The sequence below is a fragment of the Elephantulus edwardii genome, unplaced genomic scaffold (assembly GCF_000299155.1).
Source record: "Elephantulus edwardii isolate Elephantulus edwardi_28Jun2011 unplaced genomic scaffold, EleEdw1.0 scaffold00051, whole genome shotgun sequence".
In the NCBI taxonomy this organism is placed as follows: domain Eukaryota; kingdom Metazoa; phylum Chordata; class Mammalia; order Macroscelidea; family Macroscelididae; genus Elephantulus; species Elephantulus edwardii.
This window is the reverse complement of record NW_006399801.1, coordinates 11,547,038-11,574,915: the sequence shown is the minus strand read 5'-3', so window position 1 is coordinate 11,574,915 and position 27,878 is coordinate 11,547,038. Positions and strand designations below refer to the sequence as shown.

Sequence of the window (27,878 nt, the reverse complement as noted above, 5' to 3'; positions counted from 1 at the left end):
TTTTAAAAAGGCATAAAACTAAAATATTCCCTATAGTCTTCTTAAAACTACATAGTTGTTGTTGTGTGCTTTTGAGTCAGAACTGACCTATAGCTGACCCTCCTGTGGGTTTTCAGAGGCGGTAAATGGCTTGGAAAGAGATTGCTCATCTTTCTCCCACAGAGCCCTGGTGGATTCAAACAATGTGACTTTGAGATGATAGCACAATTTCTTAGCATTGGGCCACCACAGCTGCCTAAAGCTACCTGAACTGATAAAGACTGCCTTGAGCATACTGCTCTTTTAAGATCTGTCTATCTGGTATCAAATTGACAACAACAGTAATTTGAAAGCTTAGGCAAGAAATTTAAGGAGCAGTGAGTTTGTGTTAATGAGGGTGGAAAAGGTAGGGAAGAATTGGTTACACAACTTGAAGAATCTAGTCACTGTCACTGAATGGTACTTGTAGAAATTTGAATTAGCAAATGTGTTTGCTGAGTCTCAATAACTACAAAAATTATTTTTTTAAAAACTGATCTTCTTATTAGAAAAATAAGCTTTTTGAGATTGGTCTTGAGACTAAGGTGTGCCTGATCCAGGTCATGGTCTTTGCAATCACTTGCTGTGCTTCAGAGAGCTGGACAATGACTAGGGATGATAGAAGGAGAATTGATGCCATTGACCTGTGGTGCTGGAGAAGAGTATTGAATATACCATGGACTGCTACGAAAACGAACAGGTTCATCCTAGAGAGACTTGGCTGCTCTTTGGAGGCAGGGATTCTGAAGCTTTGTCTGACATACTTTGGACATGTTACAAGGCAGGATCAGTCCTTGGAGAGGGATGTCATGCTTGGGAGGGTGGAGGGACAGCACAATAGAGGAAGACCCTCTATGAGATGGATTGATTCAGTGACTGGAGTAAGGGGGGTAGGTATGTCAGAGCCAAAACGATTGGCACAAGCTAGAGCAGGATTTAGGGCTGTTGTACATAGGGTTGCTATGAACAGACTATTCGACAGCGCATAACAACATTTTTTTTAACTGTCTTTAAAAAAGATGTCTATTTGTGTTTTACTGACTATGAGAAGGCATTTGACTGTATAACAACAAATTGTGACTAATATTGGTAAGAATGGGAATCACAGAACACTTAACTGCTCCTGCACAACCTATACCTAGACTAGGAAGCTCTTGAGTGAGTAGAGCAAGGGAATGCAGCACAGTTCAAAATTAAGAAAGAAATGTGTTAGGGGTGTAGCCTTTCTCCATATCTTTTTCAGTCTATATTTGGAACAGATCATCAGAGTTGGAGGATGACTTACCAAAACCTGCATTGTACAGGTGACACAGCCTTGCTTTCTTTTCCTAACTACTGGTTCCTTTGCTTGAACCACACTGCTACCTCAGAAGTAGAGGCTTAAATGATGGGCAGATCGCATGATGAAATTGTCAAAGATCAGCATTATTACATCTGTAGTGGAGTTGTGGTCCTAACTGGGTAGTAAAAAGACCTGAGTTGAATTAAGACAACTTCATGGGACAGTGATCATGTTTGACTTTATCAATAGTGAAGGCCTAACACCTAACCCTGAGCCTCTTAACAGAGTAGATGCTCAGTAGACATTTACCCGAAACATTGGTGCCTTTGAGTTGTAGTGCTAGAGAATCGTATTGAACGTATCTTATGTTCAATGACTGTCAAGAAAACAAACATGTCTGTCCTGGAGAGAGTACACCAGATTGCTCCTTGTAGGCAAGGATTTTGAAGCTCTGTTTAACAAAGTTTGGGCGTATTGTCAAGAGGGACCAGTCCTTAGAGAAGGACATCATACTTGGAAAGATGGAGGGACAGCGCAGGAGAGGAAAACCCTGGATGAGATGGATTGACAGAATGACTAGTAATGGGGCCAAAGGTGCCAGAGAAGGTAAGGCTGGCTCAGGATGGGGCAGGGTTCAGAGCTGTTCATAGGGTTGCTCTGAGTCGTAGTTGACTTGATAGCACTTAAAAACAAAGATTTTTTTAAATAAGGAAACATTCCATTTATATGTTGTGTGCCATCGAGTCACCTCTGACTTATATTGACCCCATACCCAATAGCTCTGAAACCTGCCCTATCCTGAACCACTCTCACTGACATACCTGTCCCCATGTGTCAGGTGCTGCCAATTGGCCCAGCAGAGAGAATCTCTGATTTCTTGATGTTGAGTTTCAATCCATAGTCTATAGTCTATAGTCTATAGTCTATAGTCTATAGTCTATAGTCTATAGTCTTTGACCTTCTGCAGCAGATGCTTCAGTCCTGCTCAGTTTCAGCAAGCCAGGTTGTGTCATCTGCATAATGCAGGTTGTTGATGAGTCTTCCTCCAATCCTGATTTCACATTCCTCCTCATAGAGCCCAGCCTCCTGAATGATATGTTTCACATATAGACTGAAAGATACGGAGACAGGACACATCCCTGCAACACTCCTTTCCTGATTTTGAACCATCCAGTGTTTCCTTGCTCTGTTCTGAGGACTCCTTCCTGGTCTAAGTATGGTTTCGCATGAGCACAAGCAGGTGTTCCGGGATTCACAATCTTCTCAAGGTTAGACACAATTTATTGTAATCCACACAGTCAAATGTTGTTGTTGTTGTTATGTGCCATCCAGTCGCTTGCGACTCATAGCGACCCTATGTACAACAGCCCTAAACTCTGCTCTGTCCTGTGCCAATCGCACTGTCTCTGACACACCCATCCCGATTACCCCAGTCACTGAATCAATCCACCTCATAGAGGGCCTTCCCCTCCTGCACTGTCCCTCCACCCTCCCAAGCATGATGTCCCTCTCCAAAGACATGTCTCTCCTCACAACGTGTCCAAAGTATGTTAGACGGAGCCTCAGAATCCTTGCCTCCAGGGAGCCACCCAGTTTAACCCTTTCCAGGATGAATCTGTTTGTTTTCCTAGCAGTCCATGGTACCCTCAACACTCTTCTCCAGCACCACAGCTCAAAGGCATCAATTCTCCTTCTGTCCTCCTTAGTCACTGTCCAACTCTCTGAGGCATAACAAGTGATAGCAAAAATATTTAGAATGTTGGGATTTTTCTCTTTTTCTTTAAGGTTCTTGACCACGTGCCTGTATTGCTGTATATCTTGGCAGCAAAAACATTAATACTCTGCCTGACATTTGCTGGAGTCAAATTATACCAAAAGAGAAGATTAGACGCCAAAATACAAAGACTGGAGGCTGAAAAGAAGCAATCGGAGAAGAAAGAGAACTAAAAGGGAAACTAAAAGGGAAACTAAAGGTACTATGGCTTTGCAGATGTGAAATAGACAGGGCGTTAGGCTAGGTTAGTCAGTGGGGGTCATGTGTTCAGAGAATTCCAAATTCCTGGGATCTGAAGAGCTGAGTGAGGACATATAAAACAGCTCGGAATAAGGGTGATATGAGCATCCTGATTCTGTGCCCTGTGTTTTGCTGAGTTTCCTCCTGTCTCCAACTAGCTTCTCTTCCCTCTGCTGAAATGCCATTTCCAAGGAACAGGTGACCAGCCCACATGTCTACTCTAAGGCCTGCAGCGGTCTTCCATCACTGGGTGTTCTGAACCAGTGTTCTGAGTAGGTAATGGGCCACAGGCCTCTTTCTGAGACTCTAATGAAAGGGTAAGACCTTCTCCCTAGAGAAGCACATGCTGGAAACAATAGGGTTGTGCATAGTATTTCAGGAGTGCATGGAGAGTCCCAGGTCATATGAAGCTCTTCCCCACATGCAAGGTTAAGACACTTTCTTATCTTCAAATTTGTTGTGGCTGTGTACTGTTAAGTCAGAACTGACCCATAGCTGACTCTCTAGTGGGTTATCAGAGGCAGTAAATTGCACAAGACATTACCCACCCTTTCCCCATGGAGCATCTGGTATATTGTGCCTTTGGGATTATAGTACAGTTTCTTACCACTAGGCCACCAGAGCTTTACAAAAAGTGTGATTTATCCAGTTTCTTCCTAATATGTCCTTATCCAGGTCAGTTTTGCCACCTCTTGTACCCACTATACATGTTCCTTGACCTTTTCTTGCCTCAAAAAAACTCCCAGGACCCCTTACAGGCATGAGAGCCTACTCATCACCATTTCCATTCACTATCACATTATATATATTCTGTGGGTTTCCAGAAAATGTTCAGTTAAAATATCAAGGAAGTTTTTATGAAGTTCCTATTAACAGATTTAGCTTGTGGCATTGAACAATCTCCTTATTTCTGATGTATGTATTGACTCAACTTCTTTATTTATTAGGCCCCAACCTCAGGCATAGTCTCTTATGTTTATGATTGGATCTGAGCATCATTTCTTTAAAAAACCTGCTGGGCTAGGTATACTCCAAAACTACTTTTCCCTACGAGTTTCTTAATGAATTTCTCTATTATACTTTTTTTTTAAAAAAAAATTATTTTATTATTTTTTGTGTGTGTACCATCAAATTGGATCTGACTGGTACAGAAGGAGATTGTCCCTCCTTCTCTAACAGAGCATCTGGTGGATTCAAACCACGCACTTCTGGGATTGCAGTGCAGCTTCTTGCCACTAGGCCACCAGAGCTCCTTTCTATTATACTTTTAAAGAGCTCTGGTGGCCCAGTAGTTAAGCACTCCTCTGCTAATCAAAAAGTTTACAGTTCGAACTCACCAGCTGCTCTATAGGAAAGAGACAGGCGTGGAAATCTCTGAGGCTATCTGCTCTGTCCCCCTGAGGCACTGCGAGTCAGCATCGACTCAGCAGCAGCACGTTATTGTCCTTTTTGACCCATCAGGTTAAAGGCATACTTAGTAATAGAAATTTGTATAAATCTCTACAAGGTACATATATTCTATAAATGGAAAAATTATTCACACTGTATATAAAGAAGAGCAGAACCAGAAACTGGTCTCAGGTCTAACACCTCTAGCAACTGTGCACCTAAAAAATGATGTTGGGTAGTTTTTCTTACACCTGAGATGGGAGGTTGACATCTTGTCACCTGCTCATCACTCCTTCACCACAGGAGTGATACAGCCTTGCTTTTTAAGATTTTAAAAATTTTCTTTATTGTCACCAGGATCAGGGTGAGGAGTCCTTAGAAATTAAAAAGGGTTAGTGGAAATGGTGTTAGATGAAGTTATATTTTAAATAGCCATCTTTTTGTGTCTTAAACTGAGAAGAGAAAGGGGAGATTAGGTGTGGGGTTATAAAAGCTTCATTCCTCACCCAGACGTGGCCAGAGATCTGGCTGTGGAGGTAAGGGGAGAGGACTTAGAGAAACCAGATTTGGTACTGACTGTGGGACAATGTTTTAAACAAAAGAGATTTTTAAAGGGAAAGTAAGTTTTGAAGCTGAAAATAAGTACAGATAACAGATAAAAATGCCTAATAGATAACTCTTTGATGCTTCCCTTTTGCTAAGTCAAAATGGCTGAACATAAGGTTTAACATTGTTAAGTAAAATATATCATTTTAGCAAACATTTCTGCCTTATCTCTCTGGTCTTCCTTTCTAGATTTTCCCATTTAAATGTCATTGTTGGTGAACTCCAACTGAGAAGAAAGAAGATTTGATTATTGAATGATGTGTCAGAAGATAAAATACTGGCCTTTAGCTTTAACTTAAAATTATATGAATTTTTGTATGCTTTTATAAAAGCTGCTGCAACTGCAGTGTTTTGTTTACTAAAATAAAATACCTTTGTATAAAGTGTGTTTCTGGTCTTTGGAGGAAGCCAAGGTGATAGGCACACGCTCCTTTGTTGTAAAGGGTGGGAGATTTTGCAAACCCAAGCCCACTGCAGCATTTCCAGGCTCTATGGCTCAGAGCAGGGAGGCCTGTCCCAGAGAGCTGGATTACAGTGCAGGATCACACCTTGTCTCACCCATACCTCCATGCACACTGGTTCACGGGATGCCCCCTCACCATTCCTTTCCTCCTACCCTCCCCTTTTTAGGTTATAGTGACTGGCCTTGTGTTTGTATTTTGGAGGCTAGAGTGTGTCTGTGTCATCTATATTGAAAACGGATTCCTATCTTGCTGACCTATGTATTCCAAATAGGGAGGAATTCCAGGGTGGAAACTGTTGAGAATCCTCTGCCAGGTAAGAGTGTTAGTCTCTTAAGGCTGTTGTAATAAAGTGCTATAAACTGGATGGTGTTTAAGAAGAGATTTTCAGGGAGCTCTGATGGCCTAGTGGCAAGAAGCTGCACTGCAATACCAGAGGCGCACGGTTCGAATCCACCATTGATCTGCTGGGGAAGGAGGGACAATCGCCTCCTGTACCAGTCAGATCTGATTTGACGATACACACTCACACAAATAATAAAATTAAAATAAAAAAATAAAAAAGAACAGATTTTCCCGCCCCCTTCTTAACAGTTCTGATGCTACAAAGTCTGAATATAGGATGTTGGCAGGGTCATACTCTTTGGAAGACCCTAAAGGTAGATCCTCTCTTGTGCCTCTTGGTTTCTGTTAGCCCCAGAAGTTCTTTGGCAGGCAACTGCAACATTATGGTCACCCTCCCCCTATCTTTCTGTGTCTATCTTATAAAAATATTAGGTTCAGACCCACTCTAATCATGGATGACCTCATGTTAACTGATAACAAGAAGCAAGGAGACACACTGACCAACCCATATACTTGATCAATCTCATGAGGACTTTTCATGGAGGGTCTAAATATGCCCAACTAGTCGACTTTCAAGGAAGCTCTGATGGTCTAGTGGATAGGGAGTTGCACTGCCAACCCAGAGGCAGGTGGTTCAAACCCAGGAGCTACTCCATGGGAGAAAGATGGACAATCTCTGCCCTTGCAATTTGGAACCTCTATAAAGCTACTGGATAGTCAGCTCTGAGTCAGTTCTGACTTGACAGCATGAACCAACAGTAGATGTCCATGTTTCTTTTTGAAAAAATAGAAATGTTTATTTTTTAAAGTCTTTTAAAAGCCTTTGAGGTTTAAGTACCAGTTTTAGAATTTCTAGTATAGTGGCCTTATTCTTGATAAATTTGGCAGAGGATGACTTAGAGTTGGACGAAGCAGAGTCAGAACAAACTCATAGCTTACCCTCAAGTGGTTTTCTGAAGCATTAAATTGCATGGGAGTGTATAAATCATCTCTCTTCCTTGGGACAGCTGATGAATTTTGAACACCCTGCCTTTGGGTTGGCAGCCCAAGTCCTTACCCATTTGGGCATCAGAACTCCCTAAACCCATACTGTGTTATTATGTTCCACTGAGTCAACTGTGACTAGAGACCATAGAAATAAGGGATCTGAACCCTGTCCTATCGTGTGCCGTCCTCACCATCACCAACACACTGAGCCCATTGTTCTAGTCGCTGTGTTTATCTTTTTGAAGGTCTTCCTCTCTTGTGCTGACCCTTCTCCTTTCTAAGCATGATGTTCCTATCCAAGGGCTTGCCCCTCCTCACAACACACCTGAAGTATGTGTGACAGTTTCACCATCCTTGCCTCCGAGGAGCACCCTGGTTTCACTTTCCTCGTGACAGTCCAGGTAGTTTTTTAAAAATAATTTTCTCATATCTTGTTCTACCACTAGGAGGAGATGAGCAGTCACTAATATGAGATACTGATAGTAGTCACTCCACATACAGAAAGTAGATTTATAGTTTGTGTTTAAATATTTGGTTTCTTGTGTGCATGCTGAGCAGATGTATGTAGATAGATTGGGAAAGTTCACAACTAACAACTGGGCCATAAATTAGAAATACGTAAGACTGTATGAGTAGCAACAGAAAAATAACATCTATGTTCTACACCCACAGGACAGCTACAGTATCCTTTACATTGACCCTATTTATAGACTGTTAACATTTTCATCCTACTTGGATCCACAATCTACATTTTTGGCACCAGCAGTCAGGAAATCAAAAGATGAATTAATTGCATTGAGAAAGTCTGCTGTCAGGGACCTCTCCAGAGTACTGAAGAGCAACAGTGTCAGTCTAGAGACTAAGGTGTGCCTGATCCAGGCCATGGTCCTGTAATTACTTGCTATGAATCAGAGAGTTTGACAATGACTAAGGAAGACAGAAGAAGAATCAATGTCTTTGAGTTGTGGTGCAGAAGAACAGTATTAAACATACCATGGACTGCCAAGAGAACAAACAAGTGTGTCCTGGAGAGGGTAAAATCAGGCTACTCCTTGGAGGCAAGGATTCTGAAACTCCATTTGACATACTTCACAATTACTTGTTATGCTTCAGAGAGCTGAACAATGAGTAAGGATGACAGAAGAAGAATCGATGCCTTCAAATTGTGGTTCTGGAGAAGTCTTGAACATAGCATGGACTGCCAAGAAAACAAATAAGTCTGTCTTGGAGAGGGTAAAACCAAGTTTCCCTTTGCAGGCTAGGATTTTGAAGCTCTGTCTCACATACTTAGGACACTTGGCCAGGAGAAATTGGTCCTTGGAGAAGGACATCATGCTTGAAGGGGTGGAGGGACAGCACAGGAGAGGAAGACCCTGGATGAGATGGATTGATACAGTAAAGTAGGATAATGGGGGTAGATATGTTGGCGACAGTGAAATTAGCTTAGTATAGGAGAAAGTTCAGGGCTGTTGTCTCTATGAGTTGCAAGTGGCTCAAGGGCACATAACACCCCCACCACCCCACCACATTTATTGATTTTTAAGCTTACTGCTTAGAAACAAAAATGAAGACATGCCTTTGGCAGCAGCAATACCCTAGTGCAAGGGAGATGGTCCTCAGTCAGGCTTAAGAACTCAGTGTGTCATCTTCCAGACCGTGCTCTGCTCCACAGCGCCACTCTGAGGACACTAGGAACACGGCATAATGATGCTATGTCTTTCAGACAAGGTTGAATGATTTATACAGTTAGCTTAAGAAGGCAAAAGCACGCATTATTATGTCAGAAGTCAAATAGTTCAAACAAAAAAGAGATGGGATGCTTTAAGGGAGATTATCCATCTAAATTATCTTCAAATTCCCATACGTTTATATGGGAAGCTTAACTGTCTAAATGACTCGTGCCTAAAATAGGTTTCCAGATGGTTGAGTTTTCACATGGCTACAGCTCACCCTGATTTGATGTATGGATCTTTATTGGGCTTTGCCCAGCACCCCACTTTGGGGCAGAGGTTACTGAGGACGAGGGCACACTAGACTGTACCAAGGACAAGAAGGGCTTGTAGAACTCTCCCTTACAGGTTCATAGAAGGTGCTCGAATGTTTGCTAAATGTACACCAACAAACACCAAAAGGAAAGGATGAAGAAAGTGTGGCTGAGACTTCTACTTGTTTGTCATCACCAGAATCTTTACTTTGGACGGCCATGTTTCCTAGCTTTCTTTGAAAATCTGGCCAATCAGATTTAAGTGAAGCATTTCCCAGAAGACTCCTTCTAAATGAGGGCATGAGCTCTTCTTTTTCATTTTCCATGCTAATTCCTTGCTATTAAAATAGATGGGGAAAAGATCGACATTGTTAATTATTTAATTTTACTTGAATCTACAATCAATAACCATGATAGCAGCAGTCAAGAAACTTAAAAAAAATGTGTTGCATTGGGAGAATCGGCTGTCAAGAACTTGTCCAAAGTCCTAAAAGAGAAAAGATGTACATTTAAAGATTAGAGTATGCCTGATCCAGGCCATGGTATGTTCGATTGTTTTCTAAGCATATGAATAAAGATGACAGAAGAATCGATGCCTTTGAATTATGGTATAAGAAAGAGTACTGAATATCCCACGGACTGCCAAAACAACAAGCAAGTCTGTCTTGGAGGAAATACAACCAGAGCATTCCTTAGAGGCATGGGTAGTGAAATTTTGTCTTATATAATTTGGGCATTTTGTCAGGAGGGGCTAGTCCTTGGAAAAATACATCATGCTGGGAAAAATGGAGGGTCAGAGAAAGAAAGTAAGACTTTCAACTATTAGATGAATGACACAGTGACTATAACAGTGGGCTCAGAGATAGTGAGGATGGCATAGCATAGGGCAAGGTTTAGATCTGCTGTTCATTGGGTCACTATGAGTTGTTGTCAACTTGACATCACCTAACAAGAAAGAACACATCTAAACCCAAAGATGGGATGTTCAAACCCATTGCTCTGGTGACACAGTCCTTAGGGAGTCATGTTGCTAACCCAAAGGCCACGCCTCTCTGGTGGTTTAGATCTGCCAGCAGCTCCAAGGGAGAAAGGTGGACTATCTCCCTCTGTGCAACTTACAGCCTCCAAAAGCCCATTGAAGGGTCAGCAATGAGTTCATTCTGACTTGACGGCTGTAAGTTTGAGCTTTTAATGAGTTTGAAGCACTCTAATGTGACAAGTTGGTCTGCAACTGATTGGGACTAGGAGCTGATCATGGCGATGGGCCAAAGTCTAGGACACACAAAACTAAGCCCACCACTATTGAGTCAACTCTGTCTCAGTGATACTGACACCATACACCTTTATGTGAGCAGATTGTCCATTTTTCTGCCAAAAAGTAGATGGTGGATTTGAACCTTTTGAGTAACAGTGCCAGAGCTCTAGTCTGGGATGTTGTTATTTGCCATCAATTCAGAACTGACCCATAGTGAGTCTTCAGTGGGTTTTCAGAGGCACTAAATCACACAGGAGGAGTTTGTCTATCCTTTTCCTTCAGAGCCACTGGTGGATTCGAATAATGTGCCTTTGGGTTTGCAGTGCAGCTTCTTAGCACTAGGCCATCAGAGCTCCCTACTAAAAAGACAAAGATCTATCATCTCATCATGGATGGCCCACTCTGCGACATCTTTTTAGAGAATGGAGAATCAACGTTCTATTTTGTTTACATCACTGAAATGGGACCCAACTTACAGCTCAATTTAATCCTAAATGGCATGTACAGCCAGAAAGAAATGGATGAGAAGTCTTCAAGGTAAATTTGGATTCTGTCCTGACACTGCTGCCAATCCTTTTGTGAGTTAGTTAATGCCCCAGCTTTGTCTTTGTTTATAAAGTGAGCTTAAAAATCTTAAAGACAACTTTCTGAACTGATGAGGCTAAGAATGTAAAAATGGGTTGTTTATGTTGTTGTTTGTTAAATGCCATCAAGTCAAGTATGATTCATAACTACCCTATAAACAACAAATCTGCACCCTGTCCTATCTTGTGCCATCCTCATCATCTCTGACACACTTGTGCACAATGCTGCAGTCCTTGTGTCAACCCACCACATTGAGGGTCTTCCTTTCTTTCACTGACCCTCCACCTTTCCAAGCATAGTGTCCTTCTCTAAGAAATAGCCCCACCTAGCAACATGCCCAAAGTATATGAGACAAAGCTTTGTCATCCTTGCCTCCAAGGAGTGCTTTGGCTGCACCCTCTCCAAGATATACTTTATAAAGAAGAATGTGACATCAGTTTCAGAGGAGGACTCATTACAACCTGTGTTATGCAGATGACACAACCTCCCTTGCTGAGAGTGAGGAGGACTTGAAACCCTTGCATAGAAGATCAAAGACTACAGCATTCAATATGGATTGCATCTCAACATCTAGAAGATAAAAATTTTAACCACTGGACCAATAGGCAACATCATGAAGTTCTCAACCATTTCATCTGACTTGGGTCTACAATCAACTCCCTTGATACTAGCAGTTAGGAGATGAGCAGTTGGATGATGCATTGGAAAAGTCTACTGTCAGGGACCTCAGCAAATTACTGAGGAGCAATAATGTCCATTTGAGAACTAAGGTGTCTGATTCAGGCTATGGTCTTTTCAGTCACTTGCTGTGCATCTGAGAGGTAGACTGTGAATAAGAATGGCACAAGAAGAAGTGATGTTTTAAATCTATGGTATTAGAGTACTAAATATCCCACGGACTACCAAAAGAACAAACATATGTTTTGGAAAGGGTGCAGTCTGAGTGCTCCTTGGATGGGTTGTATATAGTAAAATAAAAATCATAAACAGAAGGAATATTTGGCACCTAGGTGAGCAAGTCAGCCTTCAGTAAGCCAGTGAGATTTTGTCTCCACATCCTCTCCCCACTCTCCGCTGGGCTCACTTCCCCTCAAACCAAATAGGCCAGGCCCTGCCTCATTCAGGTGAGATCAGAACCAAAAGGCATTGGGTTCCGTTTGCTTATTTCTCTTTAAAGCATTCCAAGGAGAACACTGTTTGCTAATACAGCCCCCTGAGGTATCGCCCAGGTCTGTTAGCAGGTTGAGGATCTGTTGGTAATGCTGGTGAAGGCTGGGGATGATGAGGAGGCATCATTGATCAGCTGGAGAACAGCGCCACTGACATCCTGAGCTTTCTTGTGGACATCCTGAGGACTTGTCCACAGATGCTCAACCCTGTGCTGCTGTGTATTGCCACCTTGATTTATGTCATACAGTGAATAAAACACGGCTGCTCCCAAAGAGACTGCAGGCTGTACCCACCATCCACCCTGTCCCAACCCTTTCAGAAGAAACTTCTTATCATTAAATCTTCCCTAACCTTTTGCAGATGGCCATAAAAGAAATGCTGGAGAACAAAGTTTCCTTTGATCAAACTATCTTAAGATGTGTCTATTCTCATTATTCCCTGGTGATAAAAAACAAACATTTTCCTCAAAGGGTAAAAAGGAAACGAGGTCGGCGATATTAGGCTTAATTGTGAACACATTTGCTGCGACCTCAGCCTGGCCTGTGAGCTACAGTTTATTGGACTCTCACTAGGTGCCAGACACGACATAGAGGCCACAGAAGGTTTGTAAAGGCCTCAGCGCTATTACTAAGGAGCTAATTGAGCCTCAGGGAAGTAAAGTACCTGGCCCAAAGTCTCAAAGCTAATAAGTTGGAAAATGAAGGTTCCAGCTATGTCTGTCCCATTCCCAAGCTGGGGGCACTCTCTGTCATTTTCTTCTGGAAACTCCCATGCCTAATATAAGCAGCTTTTCTTCCTCATGAATACAATCTTATGTAACGAAACTGCAAACTTAAGGTGAATCTTTGGCCCTCTTTCCCCTACTTGTTTTTCTAATAATTAAGCCAGGCCTAAAAGGCTGGACCCGTATACCTCTTTTATTAGACAGTTTTTCTTAACAAAAGTAGCTCCTGTTGGTTTATCTTCATAAATGACCTAAAAAAAAGTTTTTTCACTTCAAAATAATGTCTTTAAATTTGCCTCTGATTCAATGTCATTGGATGGAAAGATACTTTTGTTGTGCCATCCATTTGCCTGAAGAAGTCTGGCTGGATGTGAGATTTTGCCTTACATCATGTGGATTATGACAATGAAGCAAAGACAAGGTGAGTGTCAATGACCAAACCAAGCAAGGCGATTAGGAGCAAAGGCCTTAGATTATGGCTTGACTAAGTGCTCTATGTCTCAGTTTCCTCATCAGGACAAATACTAGCATCTCCTTGAAGGGGTTGTTACGAGGATTAGATGAGCCACTGATTATAGAGAAGCAGCCTGACTTCCTGGTCAGCATCTTAGCTCCTTGTCACAGAAATGATAATGTGCTTTGGCTTCCAGAGCTTTCAAATCGAGATATTGTTTCCACATTCTAGGTTGTTGTGAAGATTAAATGAGTTAAGCATGTAAAGTGTTGACAAATGTACCTGGCTCATGTTATAGTTCTTAGTTCTTAACACCACAGGACTCTGGATAGGTGAATTTTCTGGGTATGTGACAGAGAGGTAAAAAGCACTTATATTCCAAAATTCAGGCCACAGACATAGGGACCTGTGATGATGCAAGAAAATTTGAGTGACTGAGGAGGTTTGAGTCTTACCACTTACTCTCAAGGAAATTATATCAAAAAACCATACTTTAGACAGGTAGATAAATACCTTGAATCCACTAGCTACTCTGTGGGAGAAGGATGGACAGTCTCATAAGATACACTGCCTTTGAAAACCTTCTGAAAGGTCAGCTGTGTGTCAGTTCTGACTTGATGGCACACAACAACAACAAATACCCTGAAGAATTGCTTCACAAAAGTAGTTCTGAAGGAAAGACTCTAACACTTGTAGTAGGCAGAAGTACAGATATAGGTGCTAGGATTTCAATATGTATTTTAGAGGATATAATCCTACCTGAAATATGTTCTTTAACTCATTCTCATGACCCTCCTTATTTGAGCTAAATTAACCTCAATATTTCCATTGATATTGCCTTCAAAGTGGCCTTAATAAAATGGGAAACCAGAACTCTGACTTACTGACAAGCTTTAATAATTTCTCCAGTAAATTGAAAGCATTGGGAGATCACCAATTGAAGTTTCTTTGCTGAAGTGATCAGAACTTTAGCTCAATGGAGTTGGCAAAGACTAAAGCCACATCAGAGTCTCATTACTGATTGGGGGAAACAGTTTTAAGAAAATTTGCCAAGGTAGTAATTTTCCCATCTTCTAACTTTGTTAGTTATTGTTTTCCACTTGCCTGGGCTTATTCTTTCAATTCCTTTGCTTATCAAGTTGCTGAAAAGTATATACTGGTAAGAATAGATGTTATCCATGGTCTGAAAACAAAACTCTTTTCTGTTATTGATGATAAACCATTTCAGAGTAGACCAGGCTGAGTCTAGTGGGTTCAGGTAATTATAAGGGAAAGGCAGAGAAAGTAGCTCATGGCCATAGGATTTGGCCACCTCAGGGCAACAAGCTATGCTTGTCAAGTTAATGATCGACGGGGCACAGGGCTGGTCCTCAGCTTCTTTCTCTTCCTTTTGCCTCGCTTCATTTTGCTGTCTTTGCTCTTTGACCACGATGGCACATTTCCCATAGGCCTTTTTCATCGCATCACAGAAGTCAAAGAAGAGGTCATCTTCCTGCTTGATGCATAACTCATCTCGTAGAAACAGTCGGTATTTCCAGGGTACCCATCCTTGACTACTACCAGCATGCACAATACACCAAGTTGGATTTTGCATTAAATATCCATCACCAGAATCAACTCCAGTTATAAGACTTTCAGAGATACTAGTTTCCCCAAAAAATATAGTCTTAAACCCATCGTATTGTAGAGTTCTAAGAGTTTTCAAATATTGGAGGCATCGTTTCCTCATTATGCTATCAAACTGGCTTCTGAATACAACATTTCTTAAAAGAGGACTTGTGAAGTGAAGCATGATGTCTCCCCAAACATGTTTAAAAGCTTTAACATTTACATATGTGAAGATCTGGCAAAGGTGGGATGATGACCTCAGAAAGGGCTTTCTTCCAGCTGTGTCCGTCCCATACTTACACTCAGATTTCAAAGCATTATGGTTTTAATACATAGAATCATGAAATGCTATGGATACAACAGAATTATGGAATATTATGGGCTACAGTCCCATAGTTACATTCAGATTTCAAAGCATCTTGGAATACTTGCTCAGAACAATTCTCTTCTCTTGTTGTTATGTTGTTATGTGCCATCGAGTTGTTTGTGACTCATAGCGACCCTATGTACAACAGCCCTGAACCCTGCTCTATCCTGTGCCAATCACATTACCTCTGACACACCCATCCCGATTACCCCAGTCACTGAATCAATCCACCTCATAGAGGGTCTTCCCCTCCTGCGCTGTCCCTCCACCCTACCAAGTATGATGTCCCTCTCCAAGGACCTGTCTGTCCTTACAACATGTCCAAAGTATGCCAGACGAAGCCCCAGAATCCTTGCCTCCAAGGAGTAGCCTGGTTTAACTCTCTCCAGGATGAATCTGTTTGTTTTCTTGGCAGTCCAGGGTACATTAATACTCTTCTCCAGCACCACAGCTCAAAGGTATCATTTCTCCTTCTATCCTCCCTTGGACCTCTTAGGTGGATATAATTTCTGCATTAGTTCTATCAGGAAGGTTGGAAACTTAGCCATTAGTCACATTTCTTTACCTTTTCCATTTGGTTCTTTGAGATGAGTAAGAAATATTTACATTTATTCACTTATTTAAAATAATACTGAGCAACTACTATGCATTTGATTTGACATTGTGCCATCTGCCAGAGACACAGTCAGTCATGGCAGGTCCAAGAAAGTCAGGACATGTGTGGTGTGTGTCTATGCATAAAGATTGTACCAGCTGCCTGTCTACATTTGCCATTAAGAGAGAATTTTCCAGGTGCAAAGAGGAGGATCAAATCTCCACCTCCTACCGGACTTAGTTTCCTTGTCTGCACAGGGGAAAACAATACGTATGTATAAATAGTACCGTATGGATGAATGAGGTAATGTATGTAACCTGCTGACACAGAGATTACTAACAATGTTGCTATTATTGTTGAGAGAAGCTAGCAGGGAGGATAGGCATGATGAGAGTTGGGCAGTGACAAGAAAAGGAAAAATGATTAGAAAGAGAACAAAAGTCAAGATTGGACCAGCTTTGAAATGGAAGAAATTGTCCTTCCCTCCCTTCTGCACTTCCCTATTTCCTTTCTTTTTTGAAAAAAATACTGGTTTACATACAAAGTTCATATACATTGTTTTTCACACTGGACCTTCCCTTCTATTTCTCTCGGAGATCTATCTAGTGGCTTAGTGGTAAGGAGATGAGCTGCCAACCCAAAGGCATGCAGTTTGAGTCCACCAGCTGCTCTATGAGAGAAAGATGAGCAGTCTCTTCCCAAATGATTGTACTGCCTCTGCAAACCCAAAGGAGGGACACCCATAAGTCAATTCAAATTCAATGAATGGTACACAACAACAACAACAATTTCAGGCGTAAGTCTTGAGAGCTTCCCAGGTCTGGTTGTTGTTGTATGCCATCTAGTTGCCTATGACTCACAGTATCCTTATGAACAATGGCTCTGAAACTTACCCTATCCTGTGCCATCCTCATTCTCTCTGCCACACTTGAACTCATTGTCACTATGACAATCCATCTCTTTAAGGATCTTCTTCTCTTACTTTGACCCTCCACCTTTCCAAGCATGATGTCCTCTGAGGACTGACCGACCCCTTCTTACAACATGTCCAAAGTATGTGAGAGGAGATTCACCCGACTTGCATCCAAAGAGCGCCCTGCTTTCACTTTCTTCAGGACAGACTTACTTGTTTTATTGTCAATCATGGGACGTTCAATACTATTCTCAAACACCACAACTCAAAGGCATCAATTCTTCTTCTGTTTTCCTTAGTCACTGTACCACATTTAGAAGCATAGCAAGTAATTGAAATGACTATGGTTTGAATCAAGCAAAGCTTAACTTTTAAACTGACATCATTGCTCTGGAGATGTCCCTGAAAGCAGATTTTCCCAATACAATGCATCTTTTCATTTTTTTACTACTAAAATAGTAGACAGCTTTATTCTTTTTTCCATCAATCATGATGTTGCTTATTGGTCCAGTGGTGAGGCTTTTTGTGTTCTTGATGTTGAGATGCAAAAGTCATATTGAAAGCTATAGTTTTTTATATTCTATAGCAAAAATTTCAAGTCCTTCTCACTTCCAGCAAGCAAGGTTGTATAATATGCATAATACAGATTGCTGATAAGTCTTCCTGCAATCAGAATGTCACATTCTTTTTCATAAAGTCCAGGTTCTCAAGTGATCTATTCATCATACAGATTTAGTAAGTATGGAGATAAGATACTTCCCTGATGTACACCTTTCTTGATTTTGAATCATACAGTGTTCTCTCACTCTGTTAAGAAAATAGCTATTTGGTCTGATGAACACAATTAATTATTCTGGAATTCCCATTCTTCTCAATCCTTGCTATAATTTGTTGTGAACTGCCTAGTCAAATGCCTTTGCATAGTCAATAAAATACATATAGACAGTCTTACAGTACTTTCTGTTTTCAGCCAGGATCCACCTGCAATCAGCAATAATAGTATCGCTGGTGCCTTGCCCTGTTCTAAATCTAGCTTGAATTCCTAGCTGTTGCCTATTGATAAACTGTTCTAGCTGTTTTTGCATAACCTTCAGCAATATTTTGTTTGCAGGTTATATCAATGATATTTTTAAATAATCTCTGTATTTTGTTGGGTCATCTTTCTTGGGAATGGGAATAAATATGGATCTTGTCCTCTTGGTTGTCCTGAAAGAAATGAGGCTGGAGACTGAATGTTTTAATTTTGTACAACCAATGATCTATTCTTTGCAAATACCTTTCCTTCCCCCAACCCTTGTTGTGTACCGTCAAATCAGATCTGACTGGCACAGGAGGAGATTGCCCCTCCTTCAGCAAAGCATCTGGTGGATTCAACTCACACATCTTGAGGATTACAGTGCAGCTTCTTGCCACTAGGCCACCAGAGCTTCCTGAAAATACCTTTTATAAAAACACAAATGGTGTCTAGACACATAGACTTCACCTGATGGACTGACCAGGAATCAGATTGACTACATCTTTAGAAAGAATTCAATTATTTATAGTCAAAACCAGGCCAGAGACTGACCATGGAACAGACTGTCAATTACTTATATGCACATTCAAATTGAAAAACTGAAGAAAATGAAAACCAATTTATAAGAACCAAAATATGACCTGGAGCCTGTATCACCTGAATTTAAAAACCATCTCAAGAAGTTTAAGGTATTGTAGACTAATGATTTAAGACCACATGAGCTGTGGGATGACAAAGGATATCATCTACGAAGAAAGTAAAAGGTCACTACAAAGACAGAAGAAAAAGAAAAATCCAAAATGGATGTCACAAAAGACTGGAAATTGTACTAGAATGCCAAGATTTTTTTTTTAAGGAATAAATGACAAAGTGTAAAAGGAGCAAGGGCCATGTGAGAATGGCCATGTCTGAACTTCATCAGCTTCACAAAGAGAAATCATACCTATCCACAGCATCAATAATACTAAACCTATTCCCATGAGGTCAGACATGTCCCTGATGCTCCCATGCCTCTTTCTACTCATCTCAAAACCAATCCCACTGCTTTTCTGTGACCAAAATCCAACGTGACAGCTCACAGACCACACAGAACTGCACTGGGGAATTCAAAAGATTATAATCCAAATTAATAACAGAATACAGTCAAGACAACTCCCAAAATGTGCACACAAGCACCAAAACGTCAAGCTTCAAGGTTTTAAGTGTTCCCAAATTCTCAGTTCTTCCAATATTGGCTTCCCCCTCCCCAACTGTCCAACAAAATTCACAGTCCTGCCAAGGACTCATCTCACATCACGTCTCTTGTTCTGCCATGTCTGCTACTGTCTCAAAGTGTGTCCTACATTTAACCAGCTAGGGAAGGGTCTCATTCTTCTGGTGGGGGAAGATCCTGATCTTCTGGCTAGAGCTATTCACTTTGTTTTTTGAGATAATCCAATACTCTTGTAGATTGGTGAGACTGGCCAACCCCCTGGAATGGTAGATAACCAATCCTTTGTTGGTAAGCTACCAAGTCCCATTCATATATCCCCACCCATCTGCATAGCAAAATCAAGAATAGATGGAAAAGTCTTACTGAAAGATGAACTAAACACAAAGTAAAAGAGTTGAGCAGAAAATTTCCAAGGGCAGCTTGAGAAAACAAAGCAGAGTGAATGAAATGTACAAAGAGCTAGAGTCAGAAAATCAAAAGGAAGAACTCAGTTGGCATATCTCAAGCTGAAAAAAAATAATAACAAATTCAAGCCTTGATTTCAATACTACAGAATGCTATGTGCAAATCTTGAAAGATTACGGAAACATCAAAAGATGATGAAAAAATACATAGTCACTGTACAAAAAAAGAATTGACTGACATGAAATAATTTTAAGAGGTAGCAAGATCAAGAACCAATGATAATAAAAAAAAATTCAATCTACATGAAGGCTTTGGCAAAAAATAAGGCCCTTTCACTAGAAAAAGATTGCTAACCTAATTACAAAATGAGCAAAATACATGGAAACAATTTTTACAGAGGAAGATATTCAAATGGCCAACAGACACTTGAAGAAATGCTCCAAATCACTGGTAATAAGAGAGATGCAAACCAAAACCACAATGAGATACTATCTCACTCTAGTAGCAGTGGCAGAGTTTAACAGGACAGCAAGTAATAAATGTTGGTGAGGATGTGGCAAGAAAGGAATTCTTATACATTACTGGTGGACTTGTAAAATGGTACAATCCCTTTGGAAGGCAGTTTGACGTTTCCTCAAAATGCTGAACATAGAAATTCCCTATGACCCAGCTATTTCATTGCTTGGAATATGTTGTTGTTATATGCCATTGAATCACTTGCGACTCATAGTGACCCTATGTACAACAGCCCTAAACTCCGGTCTGTCCTGTGCCAATCGCACTGTCTCTGATACACCCATCCCGATTACCCCCGTCACTGAATCAATCCACCTCATAGAGGGCCTTCCCCTCCTGCGCTGTCCCTCCACCCTACCAAGCATGATGTCCCTCTCCAAGGACCAGTCTCTCCTTACAACATGTCCAAAGTATGTTAGACGAAGCCTCAGAATCCTTGCTTCCAAAGAGCCACCCAGTTTTACCTTCTTCAGGCTGAATCTGTTTGTTTTCTTAGCAGTCCATGATACCCTCAATACTCTTCTCCAGCACCACAGCTCAAAGGCATCAATTCTCCTTCTATTCTCTCTAGTCATTGTCCAACCCTGTGATGCATAACAAGTGATTACTAAAACCATGGCCTGTATCAGATGCACCTTAGTCTCCAGAGAGACACCATTGCTCTTCAGTACTTTAGAGAAGTCCCTAACAGCAGACTTTCCCATGGCAATACATCTTTCAATTTCCTGACTAGTGGTGCCAAGAGTGTTGATTGTGGAGCCAAGCAAACTAAAGCTGTGTACAATCTCAATCTCTTCACCATCCATCCTGATGTTGCCAATTGGTCCAGTGGTAAGAATCTTTGTCTTTTTGACATTGAGCTTCAATCCATATTGAAGGCTGCAGTCTTTGACCCTCTGCAGCAAGCGCTTCAGGTCCTCAGTTTCAGCAAGCAGGATTGTGTCATCTGCATAACGCAGATTGTTGATAGCTCTCCCACCAATCCTGACGCCACATTTCTCCTCGTAGAGCCCAGTCTCCTGGATAATCCGTTATGCATACAGGTTGAAAAGGTATGGAGACAGGACACATCCCTGGCATACGCCCTTCCCCATTTTGAACCATGCAATGTTTCCTTGCTCTGTTCTGATGACTGCCTCTTGGTCCAAATACAGGTTTCACATTAACACGATCAAGTGTTCCGGAATTCCCATTCTTCTCAGAGTCAGCCACAGTTTGTTATGATCCACACAGCCGTACACCAATGTTCATAGCAGCATTATTCACCATCATAAGAACATGGAATCAGCCCAGATGTACAACAACAAACAAATGGATTGAGAAGTTGTGGTACAATAGACTACTATGCAGCACGCAGGAGCAGTCATTTTGTAAATTACTACCTAAATTGGGAGGGACAGGAAAGCATTATGTTGCTTGAACTAACTCAGTCCCACAGTCCCACAAAGACAAATACTGTATAAAACCATTACTGTTGAATGAGTATAAGGATCTAAGGTGGGGGGGAGAGGTTGGACACAGAAGGGTGAGGATGGGGAGGGGAGAGGAGATTGTTCATTATAAAGTTGCACAATTTGATGGTGTGGTGAAGGAAATAGAAAAGGATCTTCTGTGAAAAACAATGTATTCAAACTTTGTAAATAAATCAGTATAAAGTTAAAAAAAAATAAATAGGCCCCTAGTTGTTGACGGATACCAACTGATATATTTCAAAAAACAGATGCAGCCCTGGATGTGCTTACCAGGTTGTGCCAAGAAATCTAAAGGACAGCTATCTGGATGCTAGTGTTTGAGTAAATCTTGAAAAGAGTCCATACTCTTAAGAAATTTATCAAACTGGGGGAAAGAAGTCTATTAATGGTCTCAATACAAGAAGGTGGCCATTAGGGGGTGTAGAGAACAGTGTGCTCTGTATAAGTTCATTCTGGTTCAATCTTCTGCTGAGTATACAACAACAACGTTGTTGTTTTTATGCACCTTGAGTCAGAACTGACTCATAGCTGAGAGTCTGCAAATCCCACAGGAAGAGATTACCCTTCTTTCTGCTGTGAAGCAGCTGGTAGATTTGAACCGACTATTTTGAGGTTAGCAGTGCAATTCTCCTTATCCACAAGGCCACCAGAGGTTCCTACCCTAGACCAAATGCAGATTCAGTATATCTGAGACAGAAATGCGAATTATCAGCAGAAGGATGACAGAATAAATTGATTTAGAGACGTGTTAACTACAATCTAAAAGTAGATCCACTGGAGACTGTGTGACTGATGCACACTGAAAGGATATGGGATGGCAGCAGGGAGGAGCTTGCATTTGTTGTTCTTGTTGTTGTTCTTGTTCTTGTTAGGTGCCAACAAGTTAACAACAAAAAAAAATTCAGTTCCTGTCAACAATATTTCTGAAACTCACCCTATCTTGCACCATCCTTACACTCTCTGATATAGTCAAGCCCATTGTTAGAGTCACTGTATCATTAAGCTGAGTTAAAATTTCTAGGGCCTCCTGACTATTGTTATACTGAGTCTTAAGGGTAGTCAGGAGGCTTTCTGTTTTCTTGACGCTGAGCCACAGCGGCACTTACAGAGAAAGAACGCTGTCCTCAGGCCTGGCAGAGAGTGACTACCCTTCCCACATTCCACTGCCCACGATATTCCCAGCTCCTCACTTCTGAGAAGGAGCTGAAGTCATTAGTCAAGATAATTACCCAATCACCTTCAACCTTCCTCAGCTCTCTTCTTGCCTCTTTTGGTAGAAGCAAAGCTCTCATTTTTTTTTGCTCCTTCTATGGCCCTTATCTGGAAGGAAATAAAGCCAACTTACACAACTTAAAGCATGTCTAGAACTCTGCTTGGTTTGAGTACATCGAAGAAACATCTAGAACTTTACAAAATTGCCAACACCCAAGTCACATAGTTTCTGATTGAATTGGCTCAAGGTTAGACCTGTCATCAAGCTTCCAAGGTGAAGCCAAGCTTTAATCAGAGCCTGGTGGGGAGCAGGGGATACAGAACTTTGAACTGGAAAGCCTCAGAGGAAACATTGCTCCTCCTTCCATGGAGGGGTGGATTTAGATCACTAAGACTGAGCCTTCCTTATGGTGGCCCTAAAAAAGCTGCACATAACATGGTTTGTAAGCCTTTTCGACCTGGTTTGCCTCTGTGACATGCAAATAACACACACATTGTATATTCTCCTTCCTGACCCCCACCAAGCAGCACAACCCCCTCCCTGTAGTCTCCTCTGTGAGGTGTAAGTGCCATATGCATGTGTATGTTATCCGTATGGACGCTTTATGTGTGAAAAATGTGGTACTATCATTCTTCCATTTTGGGGGTTCTCCACTTTCTAGGCACATGCACACATCTTTCTTCCCCCTAGAGGATTGGGAGGAGACCTGAGAGACACAGAGTAATGTGTGTTCTTCCATACAACTCAAAACGCACTCATTGCTGTCAAGTTGAAGTTGACTCATAGCTGATCCTCCACTGGGTTTTCCAAGGCTATAAACTGTGTGGGAGGAGACTGTTCATCCTTCTCCAGTGAAGCAGCTGGTGGATTCGTGCCACCTTTGGGTCAGCAGTACAATTCACTAAAGACCGCACCACCGTTGTGGCTGAAGCATTTCCTTGTCCAAGTGAGACAGCCCAGAGCGCTTCCTTCCAGCACCGGGTCCAGCAATGGTCCAGGTGGGGCGGTCCTCACAGCCTGAATGTCAGAGTGAGGACAAAGACGACACAGAGCACATGGCCAGGCTGACCTCTGTGCACCTGTGATATGAAAGAGAAATAAGCCTGGTTGCTTTCACTACTGAGATTCTGGATGGCTGAGGTTTGCTATTGTGGCTCACTCTGACTCATACGGGTCTCCCATCATAGGCAAGGAACTGAGGCTCCAGGCCTCTCTGTTCTCAAAAATCGATGTTATTGTTGTTTGGAACTGTCAAGTCAATTTTGTGTCAGCAGAACTCCTCATAGACTTTTCTAGAGAGCTCTGGCGCTAATCATAAGGTAGGCAGCTTGAACCCACCAACTGTTCTAGGGCTTTTATGGAGATTATAGCCTTGGAAGCCCTACAGAATAGTTCCACCCTGTCCTCCAGAGACTATGAGTCAGACTCAAATGGCATCAGTGGGGATTTTGTTACTTTTTAGTTTAATGTTTACAGGGAATTAACTCCAGGTCTTTCTCTTTTGGAGTCATTGGGTGGACTCTGTTAGCAGCTGAGCACTTACCCATGTATTAAGGCAGGGGCTGGGGGTGGAAATACCCTGTTTGGCTTGGTGAGAGAGTAGGTCCTCAGTACCAAGAGAGATGTGTGTGAGACAGGGCTGCTCTGAGCCTCCATGGAGCTAAATACAGAGATACATGATAGTCGGGATTTCAAACAAGCCAAGAAGAACATGACTAGTGGCAGGATCTCAGCAACTCCCTAGAAAACAATCTGCACTGGGAAAAATCTGCTGTCAAGAACCTTTCCAACTCTAAGGAGCAATGATGTCAGTTTGAGGACTAAGGTGCACCTGATTCAAGCCATGGTGGTGTTTTTGGTTTTTTGTGGTTTGTTTTCTTTTTCCAACTAGTTGCTGTGCATCTGAAAATTGGATAATGAATAAGGACGACAGAAGAAGCATCAATGCCTTTGAGTTGTGGTATTGGAGAAGAGTACAGATTATCCATCACACGGACTGTCAAAAGAAGAAACAAATATATCTTAGAGAAAGTGAAACCAGATGCTTCTTGGAGATGAGGGCAGCAAAGGTTCTCACATACTGTGGATGCTGTTAGGAAAGGTGAGCCCTTGGAAAAGGACGTCATGCTTGGAAAGGTGGCAGGTCGGTGAGAGAGAGGAAGTCCCTCAGGGAGGTGGGTTGACACACTAACTGCAACAATGGGTTTGAGTATTTCAGAGATAGTGAAGATGACACAGGGTAGAGCAAGGTTGAGATCTGTTGTCCATAAAGTTGCTATGAGTCATCATTGACTTGACAGCACCTATCAGTAACAATTACTCTTCAAAGAGCTCTGGTAGTGTATTGGTAAAAAGGAATGTGGTTCGAATCCACCAGCTGCTCTGGAGGAGAAAGAAAGGCAAACCACCTGTATGATCTAAAGACTATGAAAATCTACTGGAAAGTCAGTTATGAGTCAGTTCTGACTCAATGCTATATAATAACAGTCTCCCAGGAAGTTTAGAATTTGTTCATACGTGAACACAGAAATAAGTATCATCGAAATACTATGGTTTAATTTGACATTTATAATTGTTAGTGGAGTTTCAACATCACTCAGCTGGTTGGTTTCACACTGTCAAATTTTTCAATGTGTCTGATATTATCACTGATGCTGATGGTTAATGGCATTTATGCCTCTTTCTGCCCTACTGAATTTTACTGATCAAATTTTCAATTCTGTTGTAACATGTCTTGAGTCATCAATATTTCATGTGTATTTTTCTTACCAAGAGTTCCTAAAGGTACGTTTCCTCTGTCACACATTAATGTGGTAATCCACACCAGGTATTAGAGGAATAATGTAATTTTTATTGGGATTTTATCTGCTATTGACTATGCATAACTCTTTAGAGTGATCCAAATTTAAATCTCAATGAGATAATCCCTAACCCCCATTAAAATGGCTATTATTAAAAGGAAAGCAATGTGAGGTTGTAGAGAAGCTGGCAAATTCATCTCATGTGGGGCTGCAAAATGGTGCTATATTTGTAAAAAACTATTTAGATACATGATTATTAATTTTATAGCAGATAATATATGGGGATGATATTATGAAACATGACATGAATAGAGGAATGCCTGAAACACTATACACATATATACACACATATACATTTATACATATATGTATATGCATATGTGTGTATGTATACACATATATATATACACACACACCTATATGTATATATATATGTGTGTGTGTATCTATATATATGTATATATAGATACACACACACATATATATACACAAAAAAGTTGAACATAGAATTACCACCTGAACCAGCAATCATAAATCTAGTTCTGTACCGTGAAGAAATCTTTACATTGCTGTTCATTATATAACACTTCACAACAGGCAAAAGGTGGAAGCAACAGAAATATCTGGGAACAGATGAACAAAGAAACAAAATGTGGCGTACACACACAATGAAATAATACACTCAGCAATAATGCAAAATCAAATTCTGGTGCATACTACAATGTGGGTGGATCTTGAAAGCATCATACTGAGTGAAACAAACTAGTCACAAAATGATAAATAGTCCATAATCACTTATATGAAATAAGCAAATATATAGAAATAAAGATTATTACCGGCTACAAGTTTTAAGGCAATAAGGAAGAAAAGAGGGATTTTTATTTCAGGAGCTGTGAGCGTATGATGTTGTGTATCGTAGAGTCAGAGCTGACCCATAGCTGACGCTCTGGAGGGTTTTCAGAGGCAGGGGAATTCCGGAAGAGCAGCTCATGTTAATGGTGGGGAAATATTTTGGAGAAAAAAGTGACAGTGGTGGCATAATGTGAAAAATGGAATCAAAATAATTGAATCATATAGTGAGAGTTGTATTTAGAAACATGTCAGGAGGGGGGTTTCCTCTGCAATTTACAGTCTTAGAAAATCCATTGGAGGTTCAGCTTAGAATCAGTTGTAACTCAACAGCAATGCGTTTATTTTCATCACACCATTGTTTTTTTAAATTATCTGTCCTGAGTTTCTCCTTCAGTTGGAGATACTTATTAAATACCAGGTCCCTGATGAGCTCTCGGATAATGTGACCAAGAGCCTCTGTTTTCTTAATTACTCTCGTCTAGGGAAAAAAGTATAACTCATCTCTGGTCCAGGAGATTAACACCCAAAATTCAACTTGTTGACCTTTCTAGAAGCTGATTAAAATGTGCTTTTGAATCAAATATATCATTTTTTTCTTTGATTACTGAGCATTACTAAGCTATTTAGCTGATCAGTCTCTTTTTTTTTTTTCCTCCCTCCCTGATCAGTCTCTTTTAACATGCAGTTATCTGCATAGGATCTTTTTTTAGGCAGACACACAAATAACAAGTATTTGCAAAACATTTTCATGAGTCTTAAGACTATGTGTGATTTAACAATGTCTGAAAGTACTGTCTACACGTAAATCTGAGTCTCTTGGAGTAATCCAGAGCACAGGTCATTGATTGTGAAGGGAGCAGACTGTCCTCTAGGACAAGGGATGGTGTGGCCTCTGCTTAGCTACCAGTTCACTAGTTGCTTCCTGATAACACACCCAAAGTATGTGAGACAAAGTCTCACCATCCCAACTTCTAAGGAGCATTTTGGCTGCACTTCTCTCAAGACAGATTTATTTGCTATTTTAGCAGTCCAAAGTCATTGTTCTTTGCCAACACTGTTCTCAGTTCTTTCCTTGGGCATGTTGTCTGGAAGTGTCAGTCCATGGAAAAAGACATCATGAATGATAAAGTAGAAAATTAAAAGTCCTTATGCCATTAAGTTAGAACCCAGTTTCTCCTGTAGAGCAGGTAGATTTGAACCACTTGCCTTTGCATTGGCAACATGACTCCTTACTTACTAGGTCATCAAAGCTCCCAGATAGGGGGTTTGTTTAGAGGAAGATCCTCCATGAGGTTGATTGGGAGAATAACAGTGAGTCTTATAAGCACAGCAACGATTGTAAAATTGGTGCAACACTTGACAGTGTTTAATTTTATTGTGAATTGGATAGCTGTGAGGCAGAACTACCTGACACATCTCACAACAGTAGTAGTTGTTTCCTTCTCCACCGTAGCATAACACTACTATCACTGTCAACTTCCACCAACACTAACACCACGTCCAGTACCATCAGCATTAATCAACATCACTAACCATCACTTGTTATGCATCAGAGAGTTGGACAATGACTAGGGAGGATAGAAGGAGAATTGACATCTTTGAGCTCTGGTGCTGGAGAAGAGTATTGAATGTAC

General features: G+C 41.1%; 2 protein-coding genes across 2 annotated transcripts in view; one reads left to right on the top strand and one right to left on the bottom strand.

Moving 5' to 3' along the window:
* The window catches only part of SMIM11 (small integral membrane protein 11), a 4,432-nt gene extending 1,185 nt beyond the window's left edge, over positions 1-3,247 (top strand). Inside the window, exon 2 of the mRNA XM_006886740.1 lies at positions 3,086-3,247. Within this exon, the coding sequence (XP_006886802.1) occupies positions 3,086-3,247 (162 nt within the window). The remainder of the gene's footprint in view (positions 1-3,085) is intronic.
* Positions 3,248-14,310: 11,063 nt separating this feature from the next.
* On the bottom strand, positions 14,311-15,066 carry LOC102849463 (chromosome unknown open reading frame, human C21orf140). Its single transcript, XM_006886739.1, has one exon. The coding sequence runs from the start codon at positions 15,064-15,066 to the stop codon at positions 14,311-14,313; it is 756 nt and encodes a 251-aa protein (XP_006886801.1).
* Positions 15,067-27,878: the final 12,812 nt, after the last annotated feature.